The sequence below is a fragment of the Numenius arquata genome, chromosome 4, assembly GCF_964106895.1.
Source record: "Numenius arquata chromosome 4, bNumArq3.hap1.1, whole genome shotgun sequence".
Classification (NCBI taxonomy): Eukaryota; Metazoa; Chordata; class Aves; order Charadriiformes; family Scolopacidae; genus Numenius; species Numenius arquata.
Genome location: NC_133579.1, coordinates 5712566 through 5733903, shown reverse-complemented (window position 1 = coordinate 5733903; position 21338 = coordinate 5712566). Strand labels below are relative to the sequence as shown.

Sequence of the window (21338 nt, the reverse complement as noted above, 5' to 3'; positions counted from 1 at the left end):
TTTTCAAGGCTTTTCATGACTTTGTAGCTAGCTCTTTAAAAAATGTTTTTCAAAAATGTTGGTTTAGGGAAAAATTTAAATTTCATATCTTTGCTCTAGATTCTGAAACACGTATGGGCTTGAGGCACATGTATCCTGATCCTCCAAAAGATGACCAGACTCTAGAGATACAACAGCAGGCACTGCTGAGGGAGCAGCAGAAGAAACTTGACAGGATGAGAATGAGGAGAGAAACAGAAGGTAAGGAATGAATGATCTGAGATAATTTCAGTTAATTTTGTTTATTTGTTTTGTGTTTGATAAGAATTAAAAACCACTAGCTCTAGTTTTACTTCTTTTGAGTTCACTGCCAGCACTGCAGTACAGAAGTGTAAAACACTGGAGTGCTGGAATTCTGTCGTAATGTAAAGCATAAAAAAATGAAATATGTAAAGCATAAAAAAATTGAATGCCTTTTTTGCCTTTTTTTTTTTTTTTAATTACTGAGACTGTTTCTCTTTGGTCTCTGGTAATTTAACTGAGAGTAATTTAACTAGTGCTTTGTACTTGGGGGGAAAAAAGCAAGAGAAAAGTAGTTTAAGTAGTTCTTAAAGAAAACTGCAGAGCAGTAAGACTCTTCAACTGATCGGTGACAAAAGCATTAGCGGGTAAGTTCCTTGTGGCATTTCTTCAGTTCTCACTGAGGAAGCGGATGGTTTGAAACTGTGAATTGATTAAAATGCAGCCAGTGTGTCTTCACCTTGGTCTCCTTGTAGCGGATTAAACTTCTTTTATTTTGGAAGTCTTGAGTTGACTGTACCTAAGTTTCAGAAATCTGTATCTGTGAACAGACTTTGCTTTAAAAACCACATGTAAAATATCATAACTAGTTTGAGGTTCTAGAATGAAATATTGTTTGTATCGCTTGATAGAGATCACCCTAATACAATAAAATATTAGCATCCTAAACCAGTAAAATATTTTGGCTGCATATTGCAGAAGCAGTGAAAAGTAAACGTAATGCCCCTTTTTTGTTTCCTGCACTTAACTCCAAATGTAATGTTCATTCAGATAACTTATATGAACAGTCACGAAAGAGCAATATCTCACATTATTTTAGATGTTACTTAAAAATATCATGAGAGTTCCTTTAACCTTGCCAAAAGTTACAGTTGCAACTATACAAATGAACTCAGGTTTGAGTGGAAGATACAAATTTCTCTCAGAAAAGTATTTGTCTCTGTAATCCAGACTGGCCTAAATAAATTTTTGAAGAGAAAGTAACTTTATTTCTGTGGTGGGTTAGCCTCAGCTAGCACCCAAGCTCCCGTCCAGCTGCTTGGCTGCTCATGGTGCCGCCTTGAATAATGTGTCCCCCACCTCGAGTGCTGTGTCCAGTTTTGGGCCCCTCACTACAAGAAGGACATTGAGATGCTGGAGCAGGTCCAGAGAAGGGCAACGGAGCTGGTGAGGGGTCTGGAGAACAAGTCTTGTGAGGGGTGGCTGAGGGAGCTGGGGACGTTCAGCCTGGAGAAAAGGAGGCTGAGGGGAGACCTTCTCGCTCTCTACAACCCCCTGAAAAAGGAGGGGGTAGCCAAGGGGGGTTGGTCTCTTTTCCCAAGGAACAGGCCATATAGGAGAAGAGGAAATGGCCTCAAATTGCACCAGGGGATCTTCAGATTGGATATTAGGGAAAAATTTTTAAACGGAAAGGGTTATTAAGCATTGGAATGGGCTGCCCAGGGAAGTGGTGGAGTCACCATCCCTGGAGGTATTTAAAAGACAGGCAGACATAGCACTTAGAGATATGGGTTAGTGATGGTTTTTTGTCAGCGTTGGGTTGATGGTTAGACTCGATGATCTGAAAGGTCCCTTCCATCCCAGGCAATTCTATGATTCTGTGGCCCCTCACTCATGCCCTTTGGCGAGATGGGGGAATCAGGAAGAAGAAAGGTTGGCTGAGGTACACACAGGGACGTCGCTTACAGATTGCTGTCTTGCACCTTTCCATCTGCTCCACCATGGTCTCCTCCAAGAGCTGTAGGGGAATCTCTGCTCTGGCACCTGGAGCACCTCCTCCTCCTCTGTCTCTGACCTTGGTGTCTGCAAGGCTGTTTCTCATGCTTTTGTCCTCAATTGGTTAGAGTTGGAAGGGACCTTAAAGATCATCGAGTTCCAACCCCCCTGCCATGGGCAGGGACACCTCCACTAGAGCAGGTTGCTCAAAGCACCATCCAGCCTGGCCTTGAGCACCTCCAGGGATGGGGCAGCCACAGCTTCTCTGGGCAACCTGTTCCAGTGTCTCACCACCCTTACAGGAAAGAACTTCCTCCTAACGTCTGCTGGACCGGAGTCGGGCATCAGGAATGGGTTGGTGTCAGTCCAGGAGGAGTCATAGCACCTTGAGTGTACATTCCCCCCTGGGGCTTTCTGTGCTCTCCTTCTCTGATTATTACACCCTGACAGAAGCTGAGAGAACAGATTTCTATAGCTACGAAGATGGTGAGGGGACTAGAACATCTCTCGTACAAGGAAAGGCTGAGGGACTTGGGTCTTTTCAGTCTGGAGAAGAGAAGACTGAGGGGGGATCTGATCAATGCCTATAAATACTCAAAGGGTGGGTGTCAGGAGGATGGGGCCAGTCTTTTTTCAGCGGTGCCCAGGGACAGGACAAGAGGTAACGGGCACAAACTTGAACACAGGAAGTTCCATCTAAACATGAGGAGGAACTTCCTTCCTGTGAGGGTGGCAGAGCCCTGGAAGAGGCTGCCTAGAGAGGTGGTGGAGTCTCCGTCTCTGGAGACATTCCAAACCCACCTGGACATGTTCCTGTGGGACCTACTCTGGGTGGACCTGCTCTGGCAGGGTGTTGGACTGGATGATCTCCAGAGGTCCCTTCCAACCCCTACAGTTCTGTGATTCTGTGATTTCATCTGATGGAGTTTATTCTGACACGGCATCGTTCTTGCTAGGTAAATTGGGTGTTAGATGTCCCACCTAGGGGAGAACATCCTTAGTCTTGGGTATAAATACAACTGTTCCTGCCAAACAGGTGTCTGGAATATAGAATAAATATTTTTTTGAGTGTCCATGGCTTTTAACTACAAAACTTTTTCAGAATTCAGCACAACTTTGTGCAATGATAGCATTTAATGAAGTGTGACTACATCTTCTTAAAGAATATTGGTTTTCAATAGCCACAAAAGTTGTTATGCTTCCTTTTGCTGGATAACAAATCGGGTTTTGAACAAGATGGGAAACAGTTGATTTTTTATTAGCGATGAACAATATAGCTCTAGTGTGAAAAGTATGCTTAGTCTTTGTGTGGGACTGATGGACCCAGCCTCAGGAAGAGCTTGCACATGCTCAGTGTTCTTAGAAATAATGTACTACTGAATTCTGTTTGATTTCTCCGATTCCACTTAAATTGACATAATGAGACTGGAATAAACACTGGATTCAGGTGTTTTAAAAATATTCAGTAAGATGTGTGTAATTTTGAAGTAATGCATAGTTGTCTTCATTTTTGTAATAATACGCTGATAAATCTTTTAATATGTTTTAGTATTAACTGTTTTTATGTCAATACTATCGTTCTGTCCCTTGTCTGTGTGGCTTTTGTCGATCAAGACGACGCTGCTTCTGGTGGTATCCCACAAACCACGCGACTGGTAAGAATAAAACAGGGGTTTTTTGTAATTATATTACTTTGCCTTTTTCAAGTGTGAGAAATAGTGTGTCTTTCCCAAATTTGGAGAAAGGAATTACACTTAAGTGTAACACGACAGCAAGCTTGCTTACTTCTCTTGCCTGTCAGTACAACGAGTAACAGCTTCTTTACACTCGACATACAAGTTGTTTATCTTTGTATATAGAGATAGTTTGATTCTTGAACTCCTTTCTATTTATATTGTTTTATATATTATATTGATTGCTGTTAGATAGATTGCTGTACGTTAGATTGCTGCTGGGGGTGGGAGTTAGTAGAAAAAGCCAAGCCAGAAGCAGTTGCTCTGAATTCAGGTGGCTTAAGTGATGCACGTGGCAGTCAGTGGTTAGATCTGTTGTCTCAAACGGGACGTTTATTTTCTGACTTGACGAAAAGAGCAAAATGAAGTGCATTGGAATAAATTGGAATTCTGCACTTACCCAAACTGCAGAGTTAACTGAGTTCGATTCTGTCTCATGAGGGTGTGAAACCATACAGAATGGAAGACTGTGCAAGAGCAAAGCCATGAGCCTCGAGGATAATACTGTAACTACGCACGGAAATGAAACATTTTATTTTTAAAAAAAATCACCTTATTGCATTTTATAGTTGTAATTTGACGCCTAAAATTTTTCTTCAGAGCAATTCTTTGCAGTAAAAAAAATTGTTTTCTCTTGTTGTTTCCTCTGATGGTTTCAACTGCTTTGATTTGAGAGTGGTTTGCAACAAGAATTATTCCATAGTAGAATTTCTGTCACAAACGGTTGCAGCCATGCAGTGAGCTATAAGCATTACTCTTAGTGCTTGTTATTACTATGAAGAAATTCGTTACTTTCATGCTTTAATATCAAAGATTGTAATGTGGTGACTTAAGTGAAACATAAGGAGTCGTTCTTCATTTGATCAGTATTTCATACAAACCTTATGCTGCTGTTTGCTCGGCAGAAGCTTGGCAATTAATTTACGTTAATGACAATTTGGCCCCAGAAGGCTATTGAGGTGTCTGAGTTTGCCTGTCTTCTGTTTTGCTTTTGTAGTTCAGGAATGAGTCTAATGAATTCTTGACAAATTCGCTGTTGGAATCGGATAGTGCTTTTATCGGTGAGTTCATTCCATTGAACCATTGTATGAGCTTACAAGCATGTCATTAATTCAACACCTAAAGTTAATGATGTTGCTCACTTGCCTTATGCCAGTTCTCATCTTTTCATGAGAAAGCATCTTTCTGTGCTTGTTGTGCTCTGACTGGGATTTAGCCTTGTCAAGGGATGTTTTTTGTCATCTTCCCAGCATGGGATAAGCTAAAAAAAGCTAATATTTGTTCAGGAAACGTGTTACAAAGGTAGCATATGCAATACTTTTCTATTGTTCTGCAGCAAATAAAATAATTTATTAACAATCACAACTTACAATTACGAGCTGTCCATAGTGAAATATAAAGGCGTTGGGCAGCCAGTGATTTGTTTCATTTTTATTCTTTTCTTTTACAAGCATGCTTGACTTTAAGTATGATGATGTGGGTATAAAATGGATGATTCATTCTAAATTACTCACTTTTCTGCTGTTCACACATTACTTCATTTCTCATAACTTGCAACATCATACTTGTAAACATTGTCACTTCTTAGTCATCTGAAGAAGATGATTTTTAGGGGTTTTTTTTAGATTTTTATATAGGGGATCATGTCTCACATTGTCTTATGTCTCTTTATTCAGCCTTTATATGCATGTATGTAAAAGTGCTGGTTTGGATGTGGTTTTGTTTCCAGTTGATAGAAATAATGAGGCTAGAACCTATTTTCTCTTGTTTAAAAATCCCAGCCAGCTCAGGCCTCTACCCGTTATCTTCCATTAGTAGGCATGAGAGTACCCTGAAATTCTCTGCAATCATCTACGGGAAATAATCTTACAGGGTTTTATTCTTTGCTGGAGGGGAGATGCAGTAGATTCCTCCAAGTGCTTTTTTAATAAAACTAGATAGGTTTCTATATTCCGATGATTTTTATCTCTGGCTTTGGTTAAAAGCAGAATTTTTCATGTGAAATGTATTCAAGCTTATTCTGTTCATGTACAAGTCCTGATGGGGCTTTCAGGCTTGTTCGTTGCATTTGGTACTCTGTAGTCTGCAATATATTCTTCTTCGGTTTCGGAAATACCATTTATTATTTACAGACCAAATGGTGAGAGGATGCTTTAGGGAGAGTCCATCAGTGTAGAATGAGGCCAAATATCCTGTCTCTAACAGCAGCCAGAGTTGGCGCGTGGGGAAGATCGGCGGGATTGCGGGGATAAATTTCCACCCTATGCCTTGTGTGTATTATCTCCTTTGGTCCGATCTGAACCCGCGCTGGGGCGCTGCTTGGGTTTATTCACCACTTTCACAAGGTTCATGACATTTATAGTCCTCTCTCCTATTTCCTCCTCCTTCCCCTCCGGCTGATTCTAGCAGCTCGGGCAGGTGATGGAGTTAACTAATGATACTGTAGGCACCAGCTAAAACTTTCTTACCCTTTGCATTATTTGGGCTTTATAAACAGCTGTTAAAATTCTGAATATGAATCTGGCGACTTCCATCCCTGAAATGAAAAATAAAAGCTCATTACCTGTGGGCTGCCTTTTCTGTGAATTGTGCTGCTCCTGTTGTCTGAGGGTCTTTTGTGATGTATTTTAACAATGTTTTTCATTTCCTAAGAAGAGCATAAACACTTCCCTCTGGGTTTTTTGGGTTTTTTTTTGACACGGGTTTAAAATCTAACTCAATTTTGTAATAGATGTCAGCATTACAGATGAATTTGTCTTCATCTCCTAGGGTTCAGAAATTTGAGGCAGTCAGGAATAAAGAGATTTATCAATTTCTTTTTCCTTTTTTTTTTTTGCCTCACTTGAAACCCTGCATCTCGTTAGTGCTAAGGCAGTGATTCGAAAGCCCGTCTGCTTAGCAGTATCTGAATGACAGAAGCTTAAAGGAACAGGCAGCATCTTACACTGACGAAACGCTAAAGGTGCAAAGAAATTCTCCTGTAGCTTATACTTTATTCCTGTTGTGATAAAGTCACACAATTAAACAAATTTTTGTATTCTCAGTTATAGCAATATTTTGAATATAATGAAGTTCAACTGATCCTGTAACTAAAGTTCTGATAAATGGATTGTTAGCCATATACCACTTCAAAATATGCTTTAATTTTTATTTTTTTTTTTACTTGAGACATTTGTGATGAGGGCATGAGTACCTTTGGTGAAACTAGGGGAGGGAAAAGAGGAGAGGGGAATAAAATATTTACTACCAGGGAAAAAAAAACTGGCAATACGAAAGAATTTTTTATAATACCTGTTGCTGTTTCTTTGAACTTCATTGATACATCAAACAAATTTATTTTTCAAACCTAAGTATTTCAGTTTTCAACCAAAATAATTGTTACTTTAAAAATTTCATTAGAAGATCTTTGAAACTCATAAATATGATATAAAATAATTCAGTAAAATTTATTTTTAAATGGCTAGGAAATGAAAAACCCATTCTTTCCATAGTTGGGGTTTATTTTTAATGTCACTGTACGCCCCTTACAAAAACCAAATAATTTCAGGAAAATGCTGCAGAGTTGTTCGGTACTTGTGTGTAAATCCTTACATACACACACATTTCTAAATTAATATTTTTTTAATTGAATATGTCATACTAGACTAAGAGCCTTTCCAAAAGCTCACAAAGAGCAATTGGTGGTAGTGGATTCTGTACTGTTTTATTGGCTTCGTTAAGCAGAGTCCTTCTTTTTTCTGGAATTCTCTCTGTTGGAGTCACCGGAGGGACTGTGGTAGGAAACAGAGCCCGCTCTCCGCACCCAGCCCGTGGCAAAGCCATCAACCAGCCCCCAACTGGTGGTTACTGGTCCTGGGGAGAAAAACAGTATCTGTTTGAAACAGTTTGTATTTGAAGTCATTTCTAGAATCAGCAAAAGAAGGGGAAATGGCCAAAACAAGCGTGAAGCAGTGACATCACCTTAGGGTTCATTTATGTTACAAAAATAGATTAACCTCCCGCCCCCTACCTCCGCTGTAATGTGATACAAGTATGATAAAAAAATGATCTAGTTTACTTATTTTTGTATTATCTAACACTTTATTACATGAAAAAGCTAAGATATAACTAAGATGTGATTAAGGCATTGACTACATGATTATATATTCTGTGTAACTTTATCGTCTCTTTAGGTATGTATTACATGTATTTATTACGTGATTGTATCTTTTTATGCCTCCAATTTGCCTCATGCTCGCTCTCTCAAGCGGAGATGCTGTACTCTTTTGAGTCCTCATTGTCTTTAAAGGTCTAGGTGTAAATGACATAAGGTAGGTGATGGATTTGCAGGATATGAAATGTGTATCTAGGTAAGACATATTTCAATATATGTCTCAAGATATTCCTTGCCTTTGCTTCAAATTTATCCGTTTCTGCTGTTGGGATAGCTTGGTCTTTTGTCTGCACCTGGGTATCACTATCTTCACGCAGGATGTCCTCACTGGGTACTTAATCACAGGAACCAGAGGAATCTAAGCCAAGCACAATGATTCACTGGATGTTCCTCACTGGAACAGGTTGCCCAGAGAAGCTGTGGATGCCCCATCTCTGGAGGTGTTCAAGCCCAGGCTTTGAACAACCTAGTTCAAAGGTTGGGGCTTTGAGCAACCTGGTCTGGTGGGAGGTGTCCCTGCCCATGGCAGGGGGGTTGGAACTCGGTGATCTTTAAGATCCCTTCCAACCTGAACCATTCTATGATTCTAGGATTCTAATATACTGGCTTGTTTCAAAGCATAAATGTATTGGGATTTCTCTGAAAATGACTCCACCTCTGTTTTTGCAGGTGCTAACGGGGAAACGTTTCCTGCCTTAGGAGAAGTTAATTTATCACCACGGCTTCCGCCCTCTGCAAGGGAGAGGAGACGAATAAAGCAGAGAGCGTTGGAGCGCGCTGTAAGTACGATAACCAGATTGGCTTAAATAAGGAAGGCAGACCACGGATCTAACGCTGCCAGGCACTTCCTGCGGTCCCTGGATGATATGGAGAGGGAGGGGGTACATCTATAGCTATTTGCCCTTTTAAAAAATGCGCTGGTTTTATCCAAAGGATTTGTGCGTTTATGGATTTTCTGCAGGAGGATGTTCCGCTGGACCAGACGCCGTTGCTGCAGCCTGACGGCTTGTCTGTGCACTCCAACTTCAGCCTTGACGTCGAGCAGCTGAAAGGCAAGAATGAAGAGCGGTTGCGCAGACTGACTGAGCTCCAGCAGAAATCCGCTCTCTCAGGTACGCTCTGTGTGGCAGAGGTGACGTAGTGAATACTAACACTAAGTAACTACAATAATTAAAGGCACAAATATTAATAGCCTTCCTGTAGTTGAACAGTGAGCTCAAACATAGGAATCATAGAATCACAGAATGGTTTGGGTTGGAAGGGACCTTGAAGACCATCGAGTTCCAACCCCCCTGCCACGGACAGGGACACCTCCCACCAGACCAGGTTGCTCAAAGCCCCATCCAGCCTGGCCTTGAACCCCTCCAGGGATGGGGCAGCCACAGCTTCTCTGGGCAACCTGTTCCAGTGTCTCACCACCCTCACAGGAGAGAATTTCTTCCTAAGATCTAATCTAAATCTCCCCTCTTTCAGTTTAAAACCATTACCCCTTGTCCTGTCACTACACTTCCTGACAGAGAGTCTCTCTCCGGCTCTCCTGTAGGCTCCCTTCAGATATTGGAAGGCTGCTATGAGGTCTCCCCGGAGCCTTCTCTTCTCCAGGCTGAACAACCCCAGCTCTCTCAGCCTGTCTTCATAGGGGAGGTGCTCCATCCCTCTGATCATCTTCATGGCCCTCCGCTGGACCCGTTCCAACAGGTCCATGTCCTTCCTGTGTCGAGGACTCCAAATTACTTACGGAGTTCTGTAGCCTGGTGCAAGAGGTTCCCCAGCAAACTTCAACACAGCTTTTTGGAGTGAGTTTAGAGGAGGGTAATAGGAAAAGAAGCTCTGATTCCTGTCTGATGAGCCACTCGTGCTTCTCCTGTCCCCACCACCTGTAGTACTGCGCTGTGTCGCTGCTGGCGGTAGGATGTGGTTGTCCAGCTGCGTAGCAGAGTCGTTAGTGGAAAGAAATGAAGCTCCTGACTGATGAGTATTGAGAGGGTGCCTGTGGGAGTTTGTTGCCGTTCCTAGGAGTCAGATCATCCAAGCAGCATGAAGATATGCCTAAAAGTTGTGTATAAAGAAGTACTTCAATTTCTAGTTAATTTGGGATGTCTATTGGTTTGTTAACATAAAAGATCATTCAATATCTGAGGTTTATATCGATACCTCTTTCACTGTACACACACTGGGATTTATTATGTATGTCTTGTGATAGTACATCAAACTCTGGGGGTTACCTCGGAGCTTCTCCATAGGCTGATGGCCTGATGTAGGTCTACTTTGTGTGTGAGGTACCAGTTGCGGCAGCCATTAACGGCCTTTAATTTCTCACACGGGTTATGACCCAGTTGATACACTCTGTGCTAATGATTCTTTCACATGAGCCTGAAATCTCCCTTTTTTAGGAGGCGGTTGCTATGCTGTCTAGGCAATTACAGTATCAGTGTCCTTTTTATAAACTTAATGAGAGCGCAGATGCTGGCGGATTTTCTGACTCTGTTGCTATGGGTACTCTTACAAGCACTTCATCCTTTTTTAATTTGTTTTAAACATCTCACTGTGATTTTCAAGTTACTAAAAAAAAAAAACCAAAAAACATTCATATTCATTTCTTCTATATAATCTAAACAAATTCTGTACTAATTTTACTCCACCCAAACATTTTTGCTGCGTAAACTTCTTTTACTTCTCTGCCCCTTCTCCTGTCTCACTGCTTTTACAATTTCACCTTGTATTGTGTGAGCTACGCTTTTTATTTTGTTTGCCTTCTGTTTGTCGTGCTCTCCAGAGCCTTCAGCCTTTAGACGTATGTAATTCTTGTGCGTGTGTGTGTATATATGTATTTGTATGCCTGTCTGTAGCTTGTTCTTTGGAATACTTGGGGACCATCACTCGCCCTTAATGTATGTGCCTCTTGGAAATGGAACAAGAGATCCTTTCGCTCAGCTGTGGTTGTTCGGGGAGGAACTGCTGCCCCCACTCCTGTTCCCTCCTCAGTGACAAAAATGAGTGAAGCCAAGAGATTTTATTCCTTTTCCCTTGCAGTTTGATAGAAACCCTGTGGCATCCTCTTCCTTTCCTAGCAGCTGGGACTATTATTTCTCCTCCACTCTCAGAGATGCTGCTGGGAGAAAAACAACTCTGTCAAATATATAACTAAGGAACTCTATAACCACTTCTCTTCCCTTTAAATGACCCGGAGATGGCAATTTACAGGCTTTGATAAATCTTAGGAGCTGATGCTGTTGGCAGAGTAGTTCACTTTCCTTTATGGGACTGATGTGGGAATCCTAAAGCCACCCTAGAACTGTTTCCTTAATTGGAAAATTAGTGCGTATTGGAGCCAGGCCTCCTCCTCTGTCTTAAGCATTCCAAAAACAGACTATTCCCATGAATGCAGACTTGCTGGGCGCTTGGGGCGATGAGGTCGCCGCAGGCCAGCAGCTCCTGTCTCCAGCGGGCAGCGTCTGCGCGTTCCGAACTGCGTGAACCAGAGCAGACTCAGATACAGAAGAGAGAATTCTCACAGCGCTGAGCACGTTAGATGTGTGTGGCTGAGCCCCTGCTGTATGTAAGAGAAGTTGCCTGAATTGCTCGAGATGTTTGTTCCAGTAAAGGAATGCTGGAGCCTGGAATGCTGGAGTGGTGATGTGCAGTGGCAGCAGCCCTGGTTCCTGGTGAGTGCAGGCTGACGGGAGGAGTTTGTTCTCTTCTAGGGGCAGGACGTGCCACAGTCAGTGCTTAGTGGGAGTCCAGACACCCTCGGTTCCTAAATCAGTATTTCATGTGAGGGGAAGAGGCTCTACAGAGGGACCTGGACAGGTTGGATCAATGGGCCAAGGCCAATGGGATGAGGTTTAATAAGGCCAAGTGCCAGTTCCTGCATTTTGGTCACACCAACCCCATGCAGCGCTACAGGCTTGGGGAAGAGTGGCTGGAAAGCTGCCCAGCAGAAAAGGACCTGGGGGTGTTGGTGGACAGCCAGCTGAACATGAGCCAGCAGTGTGCCCAGGTGGCCAAGAAGGCCAACAGCATCCTGGCCTGTATCAGGAACAGCGTGGCCAGCAGGAGTAGGGCAGTGATGGTGCCTCTGTACTCGGCCCTGGTGAGGCCTCCCCTCGAGTGCTGTGTTCAGTTCTGGGCCCCTCACTACAGGAAGGACATGGAGCTGCTGGAGCGTGTCCAGAGGAGAGCCACCAAGCTGGTGAGGGGTCTGGAGAACCCTCATATGAGGAGAGGCTGAGGGAACTGGGCATGTTTAGTTTGGAGAAGAGGAGGCTGAGGGGAGACCTCATTGCCCTCTACAACTACCTGAAAGGAGGGTGTAGGGAGGTGGGTGTTGGCCTCTTCTCCCAAGGGAATAACGACAGGACCAGAGGAAATGGTCTGAAGTTGTGACAGGGGAGGTTTAGATTAGATATCAGGAAGAATTACTTTACTGAGAGAGTGGTCAGGCACTGGCACAGCCTGCCCAGGGAGGTGGTGGAGTCGCCATCCCTGGAGGTATTTAACGAATGTGTAGACATGGCACTTCAGGGCATGCTCTAGTGCCCGAGATTGTTGGTTTGTGTCTGTGGGTGGGTGTGGGGTGTGGCTGTGGGTGTTTGTTTTGGTTTGGTTTTGGTGTTTGGTGTTCTGGGATTTTTTATGGTGGTTTTTTTTTTTTTTTTTTTTTTTTTTTTGTTGGTTGGACTCGATCTCAAAGGTCCCATCCAACCAAGAAGATTCTGTGATTCTGTGATACTTATCCTCCACATACAAACTGTGAATTATCAAGTGGCAATTCCCAAGAAAAGTCTTTATATGAGGCCCGGTTAAGAATTTTATGGAGTAGTTCTGGGCTCCCCAATTCAAGAGGGACAGGGAACTACTGGAAAGAGTCCAGCGAAGGGCAAGAAAGATGATTCAAGGATTGGAGCATCTCCCTTATGAAGAAAGGCTGAGAGAGCTGGGGCTCTTTAGCCTGGAGAAGAGAAGGCTGAGGGGAGACCTTATCAATGCTTATAAGTATCTGAAGGGTGGGTTGAAGGAGGATGGAGCCGGACTCTTTTCAGTGGTTGCCAGTGAGAGGACGAGGGGCAACGGGCACAAGCTGGAACAGAGGAGGTTCCACTCAAATATGAGAAAAAACTTCTTTAGGGTGAGGGTGCCAGAGCCCTGGGACAGGCTGCCCCGGGAGGTCGTGGAGTCCCCTTCTCTGGAGATTTTCAAGCCCCGCCTGGATGCAGTCCTGAGTGACATGCTCTGACATGCTCTGGGCAATCCTGCTTCAGCAGGGGAGTTGGACTAGATGATCCTTATGGTCCCTTCCAACTCTAAAAATTCAGTGAAATTCAGTGCAATTCAGTGTACGAAGTGTTAAAATGCATAACGAAGCTGTTTTTTTTACTGTAGCTGGTCTGGTGTGCTTTCTACAAGCAGCGCCAAGTGAGTCTGTCACAGTGATGTGCACTCTGGGCTTCTCTCTGACACGGGAGTTGTTCTTACCTCTCACTGCTGGGAGCTCTAATGGCTTTGCCTTTGAGGGCACCAATATTTAAACTCGGGGAAGTGCAGCCCTCTGGTCTGAAAGTCCAGTTCGTCTTTAAACCAAGGCCAGATTCTTTTTCCTTTAAACAAATCACAGAATTACGTGGGGTTGGAAGGGACCTCTGGAAATCATCTAGTCCAACTCCCCTGCCAAAGCAAGTCCACCCAGAGGAGGCTGTTTATGCATTTGCTCTAGTGGCTGAGATGGTTGGCTTGTGTCTGTGGGTAGGGTGGTGTGTGGTTGTTTGGTTTTGGTGTTTGGTGTTCTGGGATTTTTTGGGGTTTTTGGGGGGTTTTTTTTGTTGGTTGGGCTTGATGATCTCAAAGGTCCCTTCCACCCAAAAATATTCTGTGATTGTGTGATTTATTACAGACAAATAAGGCTCTTTAACATAACAAAATGTTGTGGTAAGATCATAGAATGGTTGGAGTTGGAAGGGACCTTAAAGACCATCGAGTTCCAACCCCCCTGCCATGGGCAGGGACACCTCCCACCAGACCAGGTTGCTCAAAGCCCCATCCAGCCTGGCCTTGAACCCCTCCAGGGATGGGGCAGCCACAGCTTCTCTGGGCAACCTGTTCCAGTGTCTCACCACCCTCACAGGAAAGAGTTTCTTCCTGATATCTCATTTAAATCTCCCCTCTTTCAGTTTAAAACCATTCCCCCTCATCCTATGGCTCCACTCCCTGATCAAGAGTCCCTCCCCATCTCTCCTGGAGCCCCTTTAGGGACTGGAAGGGGCTCTAAGGTCTCCCCGGAGCCTTCTCTTCTCCAGGCTGAACACCCCCAACTCTCTCAGCCTGTCCTCACAGCAGAGGTGCTCTAAGATGTGATAAGCTTTTGTCCCGTCTAACGGCTGCACGTTTCTCTCCATCTCTCAGGTGATGACATCTCCTTAGGAGACACGGATGACCTGTTGAAGCGCCCTCCAGCTGACGATGGCCGACGGCCCAGTTCCGTTGAGACGGTTGCGACCGAGCCTTGGCTGCGCCCGGGCACCTCGGAGACCCTCCGGAGGCTCGTGGCAGAACAGAGGAGCCCAGGGAAGCTCTCGCCCGAGAACACGCTGCCCCTGAGCTGGGGAGGCCTCTCCACCGCCCACGGCTGAGGGGCCTCGGGGCAGAGCCGGGACTGTTCCGCACGTTCCAGCTCTCCTTCGGGGACCCTCCTCTTCCCTGTAGAGAGTGTGGAGCCGTGTGTTATCCCTCAAAAGAGCAATAATAGAGTAAGAGGAGCCGCAGCGCAGTGGGGCTGGAGAGCAGGGGCAGCTTCTGTTGCACCACGCGCGAAGCAGAGCAAGAGCTTGGTCTTTTTTGCACTTTTTATAGAAGTTTCAGCCTCAGAGCTGGACTTACCACAAAAACCCAGAGAGTGTGTGTGTGTGTGTGTGTGAATTTGATATTAAATCAAAGTTAATTTTTAGCTTTGTTTATAGCCAGACTCTGAAACTCTCTGGAACGAGAGTAAACCCCCCCCGCCCCCAGCAGAGGTGCACTTTAAGATTTTACTGAAAGAGTAAATAAGTTGGAGAAAGGCATTTGCTTTGAAAGCTCAGCCAACGGTTTGGTGCAAAAATGACCGTTTCTTACGTGCCCAAACCTGTTACGCGCTGGAAATGCGGATGCTGTTGCATATATTTAATTTATGGTTCTGATTTTAAGAGTTAATAAATTATTTTGTTACTAAAAATGGGAGAGCAGACTTCAGTTTCCTTAATTTATCTTTTGCTTCAGCTTATGCTTGCTCGGGAACAAACTCGAATGTTAAGACGGTCTCCGAAGAAGCAGGAGAAACCCAGGGAGAAGTTGGATAAAAGCTTTTGACAGAACAAGAGGGAATGGCTTCAAGCTCCAGCAGGGTAGGTTTAGACTGAACATTAGGAAAGAATTTTTCACAGAAAGAGTGTTCGGGCATTGGAACAGGCTGCCCAGGGAGGGGGTTGAGTCACCATCCCTGGATGTGTTTAAGAGCCGTTTAGATGTGGTGTTGGGGGATATGGTGTAGGGGAGAACTTTGTAGTGTAGGGTAGATGGTTGGACTCGATGATCCCAAGGGTCTCTTCCAACCTGGATGATTCTATGATTCTTCGGTGAGACGGACGTGTAGGTGAAACAAGATTTTAGGAGTCCAGTGAACTCGACTATCAAAGCGAATCCAGGGGTGAGGATGTGTCTTTCCTCCTGGTTAGGAATTCCCAGCTAGAGGCCAGAGCTTGACCAGCAGGAAAAACAAACGATGGAACAGAAACAACTGGTAAAACCTTATTTTTTTACTAAAATGCTGCCCTTCAAGCTTCTGTCCACCTGCCTGAAGGCCACAGTTGGCAGCAGGTAAGAGATGCTGAGAGAGGGACTTCAACACTGTGGTGGCCTTTGCTTCTCCACTGGTTTAGTCTCTTCCTTCCCAGAGAGGAGGTGCCAGATCAGGCTAATTCTTACCCTGAGTTTTTGGCTCATCAGCTCCAAGCATGTTCATCACAGAATGCTAGGGCGTCAGAAGGGACCTCTGGAGATCATCTAGTCCAACCCCCCTGCCAGAGCAGGGTCACCCAGAGCAGGTCCCACAGGAACGTGTCCAGGCAGGGTTTGAATGTCTCCAGAGAAGGAGACTCCACCACCTCTCTGGGCAGCCTCTTCCAGGGCTCTGCCACCCTCAAATACTGCAGGGCCTTAGTGCAATCCAAGACCTAGGAGTGGGGCCACGGGCCCAATGGCTGCTCCATTCTGAATTTCCCAGAGGCAGGAATCCCAAAATATCTTTAAGCAGCTGAGGTGAAAATGTTTTATCATGGAGTTACACCAGGCTGCAAGTTGGACGCGATCCCCAGGGCAGAGCTCGCGCGGTTCTGGCCTTACAGGAACCCCCAGCGCGGGACAGAAAAGAGTAACGATGACCCAGGAGTCCCCTGTCCCCTGAACCAAGACTGAACGGCTGTCGGGCCTTCTCCACCCAAGCGATAAACAAGGTACGGCATGAGAAGGTCAGGCTGGGGAAAAAAAAATCATTACTAAATAGAAGTGCACAACAGAACAAGGTTTAAAGCAAAAAAAAACAAAAAACCAAACAACAACCCCAAAACTAAACAAAACAAACCCCCAAATACTAAACTTTTAAGCTCAGCTGCGTGGCCACCACATGCTGAACATGGACCCCAGAGGTGCGGAAAGGAACGGGGCAGACCCAAGGATAACGGACACAGAAACGACTGTTACACCCCTGCTCTGGGGAACGGTGTCGGGAACACCTTGATAATGATAACAGTACCAGGAACACCCCACGGGCACGGGGGGACATCGACAGGGAGGGGACACGTTACACTTAACTCTAAGAATTGTCACCCATCGCTGTCAAACAGACGGGACAGACCTCAGGTCTGGCTCAGCGCAGCAGTTTAAAATTTAAACGTCATGCAAACAACTGAAAAAAAAAACACCAAACCACAGCCCGAGAGGAAAGGCTGTACAATTCCCGTTAATTAAAATAACCTCAATTCTTCCCCTTCCCACTCCAAGAAACTCAATTTGGTTTTGCTCCACCCCAATTAACATTATGAGAAAACTCCTCGTTACGGGTCATGGCTTTCAATTCCCTTCCCTGCCTTTCCCACAGCTGCTCCCTTGAACTGCTCACACTGGTTTTTGGAGGCTGCTGTGAAGGTTTCACTCCCCCTCCCGGTTCACCAGGGAGCGGCACATTCCTTCACCCGGGATGGGGCTTCCTCATCCTCCTTCTCAGTCCTTCCCTCCTCTGCCCATCCCGAGCTTTGTGAGAAGGCACTGGAAAAAAAAAAAATTGGGGGTTGGAAAAACAACCCCAATTCCCACTTTTCCTTACAAAACCAGAGAGGCCGAGCAGGCTCAGCTGCTGCTGAGCTGCAATCCTAGCCTCTCCCTTCCATCCACCCTTATTCCAAAGTCTGTTTCCTATTAATATTTTAATTCCCAGAGAGCAAAACGCGGTAGTTGAGTTTCTATCTACGGGGTTTCATTTGACTGATCCAGGCTTTTTCTTCCCTTTTTTTTTTTCGCTTTCGCTTTGGAGCTTACCGTTCTCTTTCACCCTGGAAGAGCCCAACAGTGAGGAGACACAGCCCAGTCAACCAAAGGGGGCACCCCCCGCCCCCCCCCCCCCCCCCCCAAGTTCCTCCCCCAGCGGGAGGGGGTTGGAGCCTCGGAAGGGAGAACACGAGAGGCCGAGGAAACTGTAAAACAAGCAGCTGGGGGTTAGACCGGTTCCGATTGCACCGATGAAAGAGTTCAAAAACTTTATTGACCTATAACCTGATTAGAATATGCCAGATGAGAACCAAATATCGTACAGAAAGTTGTACAGAATTGTTTGGTTTGTTGGTTTTTTTTTTTGTTGTGGGTTTTTTTTTTTTTTTCTTTACATAGAAAACTTTACATATCTGTACCATATACATTTTTTTTTTTTTTTTTTTTTTGTCCATCTGAAAAAAAATTTCTACATCCATTGTAATACAGAATATGCTGGACAATCTTTTGTCTTTCAACCATCGGAGCACGATTCACAGTATGAATACAATCGCCAATAAATTTAACCATCCCCAAAAACCATGCCAGATTTGTTACTTGAATATATTCAACATTAAATTCTGTACAGAAGAGTGAAATCTACATCAAACAAAAAACAAACAAAAAAAACCCCAAAAAAACAAAAAAACAAAACAAAAAACCCCAAACAAACAGGTGAGAGCAGACACAACCGAGACTCGTTTGCGGCGATTCGAGTTCCAGTCCTCGAAGGCTCATCGTTTTCGGTGGCTCGTTATCTTTAAAAGCCCTAAACCGAGTATATTACAGGTAGTTAAACGTCAGCCGTCGTATTTCTACCTCTGGTCTCGACGAGTCACCCGACGCCAACCTCTGGGCTACGATGAAACCAAGAGAAAAGAAGAAAAAGAAAAGAAAAAAAAAAAAATAAATCGCAACCCTCCCCCCCAAAAAAAATAACCCCAAACTTCTAGTGCATTTGGGAAACGGCGAAGTGTTCTGGGTTTTTTCAGCAAATCAATCAAGACAGAAATAAAACAATGGAGGAAGAACTGTATAGTGTTAAAGAGTTTATATTACAGACCTGCATCTCTGTACATTTTTCACAGAAGGATGATTTACCGACGTCTCAGACAGCCTGAGTGTGCAAAAAAATCTTAGAAGAAGAATATCGGACATAGTTGCTAAATATCTTTTTTTTTTTTTTTTTTTTACCATGAACAATAATCTCCGTTTTCTTTTCACTATAAACATTTTATCCTTCAAAATACAGCTCTCCTGAGTTGTACTTCTCGCAGAAGCTCAAACCTTTACATATTAGAAGTTCTTTGGGTACAGGTCACCTCTCCACACCCGCCACAAAACCTCGGCTGCTGCTGCTGCTGCTTCGCTGCCGCCGGGGCCGGGGACCGGCCACCGCAGCCCACGCTGACGAGGGGGAACTGTGCTAAAAACCGGCTCCCGGCCGGGCAAGAGAAACCCAGAGAGAGAATCCATCAGGAAATAAAAGGGACTGGAGCGTCGCAAGCCTTAATTAACAGTTGGGGAGCATCCGTACCGTTAACCCTTGGATACGCGCTGCCGTTAAACAAGGAGACCGTTTATATGGATATCCAGAGCGAGCGGCTCAGCTGCCTGAGCCCGGGGCCTTTTCTTCAGCTGAGGAATCGAAACTAATTTTTAAAGGCAGGAATACTCAGTCACCGCCTGCTACTGCTTGCTTATTCCAGGCTCTTGTTCCGCTGGTTGGGATATTTGGAAAACCACCCCGATCCGCAGGAAAAACCTCCGCAGAACAGCTCGAAGTTCAGGAATAAGGTCAAACTGCATAATTTCACACAGGAGAGGGTAGTAGAAGGAGGCGTGAGCCTTGAACTGAGGAGAAAACAAACAGAAGAAACGATTCTACGAGGCAGCGTGTTGCAAGTGAAGAGTTTTAAATACACTTCCCCCAGGTCAAGGTGAGAAACCCACCCAGTGCCGAGCAGAAACATCTTTATAACCGGACTTTTAAGCGCTACAAGTTGTAAGTGCCAGTTTTAAGCGCTGATCAGTGCTAGAATAAGGCTGAGGCTGAGGGCAGCCCCGAGGAGCTCGGACAGATGCTCGCTGCCTCCACACAGCTCCTTGCTCCTGCTTATCCTTCAAGAGGGGGAATCTCCCTATCACCAGTGAAGTTTTTTGTTGTAGCTCCCCCTTCATGTTTCAGCCCAGTTTTGTTAGAAATAGAGGGAGGTATAAATATGGATTTATTTACTGCAGAATCATTGGGGAGAAGGTGAAGGTGATGTACATGTAGCACTGGAAGCAGAATCACAGAATGATCTGGGGTTGGAAGGGACCTCTGGAGATCATCCAGTCCAAGCCCCTGCCAGAGCAGGTCCACCCAAAGCAGGTCCCACAGGAACGTGTCCAAGCAGCTTTTGAATGTCTCCAGAGAAGGAGACTCCACTGCCTCTCTGGGCAGCCTCTTCCAGGGCTCTGCCACCCTCACAGGAAAGAAGTTCCTCCTCATGTTTAGATGGAACTTCCCATGTTCAAGTTTGTGCCCATTTCCTCTTGTCCTGTCCCTGGGCACCACTGAAAAAAGACTGGCCCCATCCTCTTGACACCCACCCTTTAAGTATTTACAGGTGTTGATCAGATCCCCCCTCAGTCTTCTCTTCTCCAGACTAAACAGACCCAAGTCCCTCAGCCTTTCCTCATCAGAGAGATGCTCCAGGCCCCTCATCATCTTTGTAGCCTCTGCTGTCCCCTCTCCAGCAGTTCCCTGTCCTTCTTGAACTGGGGAGCCCAGAACTGGACACAGTGCTCCAGATGGGGCCTCACCAGGGCAGAGCAGAGGGGGAGGATGACCTCCCTCGACCTGCTGGCCACACTCTTCCTGATGCACCCCAAGATGCCATTGGCCCTCTTGGCCACAAGGGCACATTGCTGGCTCATGGTCATCCTATGTCCCCCAGGTCTTTCTCCTCAGAGCTGCTCTCCAGCAGGTCAGCCCCCAGCCTGTCCTGGTGCAGGGGGTTATTCCTCCCCAGGCGCAGCACCCTACACTCGCCCTTGTTGAATTTCATCGGGGAAACAGGAGTTATTTCTTTGAACAAAGCCGTTAATCCTCTTCCTCAGCAGGAGAGGGGCAAAAGCAACTTAACGCACACTTCTACAGCACTTTTAGCATCTTTTAAACTTTCTCAGACACGTTTTATTTTATCACTCGCTGCACCCTCACTCTGCATCACCGCTGTCGGCATCTGCCACCTGCGGTTTCAGCCCTTAACAAGGAGTGTCTACAGAGCAGCAGGAGCTTTTTAAGTCAAGTGTGTAACTGTGTGTGAAGAACCGGTCTGGAACTACTTCTTACCTATAAACAGTGTCTTCAATACCATTCCCAACAGCTACTCACCCTTTCGTCACTTATCTTCAGGACTTTAGTCAAAAATAAGAGTAATAGATTAGTCCAGGCTTCCCGATGACTTTCGGATGTGAGAGTGAGGAAGTAACTCAGAGCCTCCCTGCAGACACTGGAGAGAAAAGACACAAAAACTAATAACTAACAGTTTGTTTTGAGCTCTGCGGCAGAGAGGCAGCTTTGGCTTTGCAATTACACCCGTGCAGAGCCTGATGTACAACAGCATTGTTTCAGGAAAGCTACTGGAAGCCTGATTAGTAACAGAAAGCAGCGGTTTTGCTCAACTCAAACCCTAAGTCCTAGGACTTTGGTGTTAATCCCGCCGACAAAACACGATCGCGCTCTTTGTGTGTGCATTTGCAGTGTATCAAGTGCTCTTTGAGAGGTACAGATAGTTCTCAGCTCTGCTCCCTGGACTATAAAACTTAAAATACTTTCACCGTGTTCCTGCCAGAGTTTTAAGCCCTCTGTTGCTTGAACGATTTATAAACTAAAACCATTGAGGTGCACCTCATTA

The 21338-nt window shown here is 45.0% G+C and overlaps 2 protein-coding genes across 7 annotated transcripts in view; one reads left to right on the top strand and one right to left on the bottom strand.

The window, feature by feature from the left end:
- The window catches only part of CSPP1 (centrosome and spindle pole associated protein 1), a 71451-nt gene extending 56359 nt beyond the window's left edge, over positions 1 to 15092 (top strand). Inside the window, exons 27-32 of the mRNA XM_074146194.1 lie at positions 100 to 240; positions 3610 to 3650; positions 4726 to 4789; positions 8551 to 8660; positions 8843 to 8993; positions 14281 to 15092. Coding sequence (XP_074002295.1) covers positions 100 to 240; positions 3610 to 3650; positions 4726 to 4789; positions 8551 to 8660; positions 8843 to 8993; positions 14281 to 14507 — 734 coding nt within the window. The 3' untranslated portion in view covers positions 14508 to 15092. The remainder of the gene's footprint in view (positions 1 to 99; positions 241 to 3609; positions 3651 to 4725; positions 4790 to 8550; positions 8661 to 8842; positions 8994 to 14280) is intronic.
- Positions 15093 to 17849: 2757 nt separating this feature from the next.
- ARFGEF1 (ARF guanine nucleotide exchange factor 1) overlaps positions 17850 to 21338 on the bottom strand; it is a 104538-nt gene continuing 101049 nt past the window's right edge. For all 6 annotated transcript variants that reach the window (XM_074146186.1, XM_074146188.1, XM_074146187.1 and 3 more), the window contains exons 38-39: positions 20816 to 20933; positions 17850 to 19287 (exon numbers count right to left, since the gene is read on the bottom strand). In XM_074146186.1, the coding sequence (XP_074002287.1) occupies positions 19123 to 19287; positions 20816 to 20933 (283 nt within the window). In that variant the 3' untranslated portion in view covers positions 17850 to 19122. The remainder of the gene's footprint in view (positions 19288 to 20815; positions 20934 to 21338) is intronic.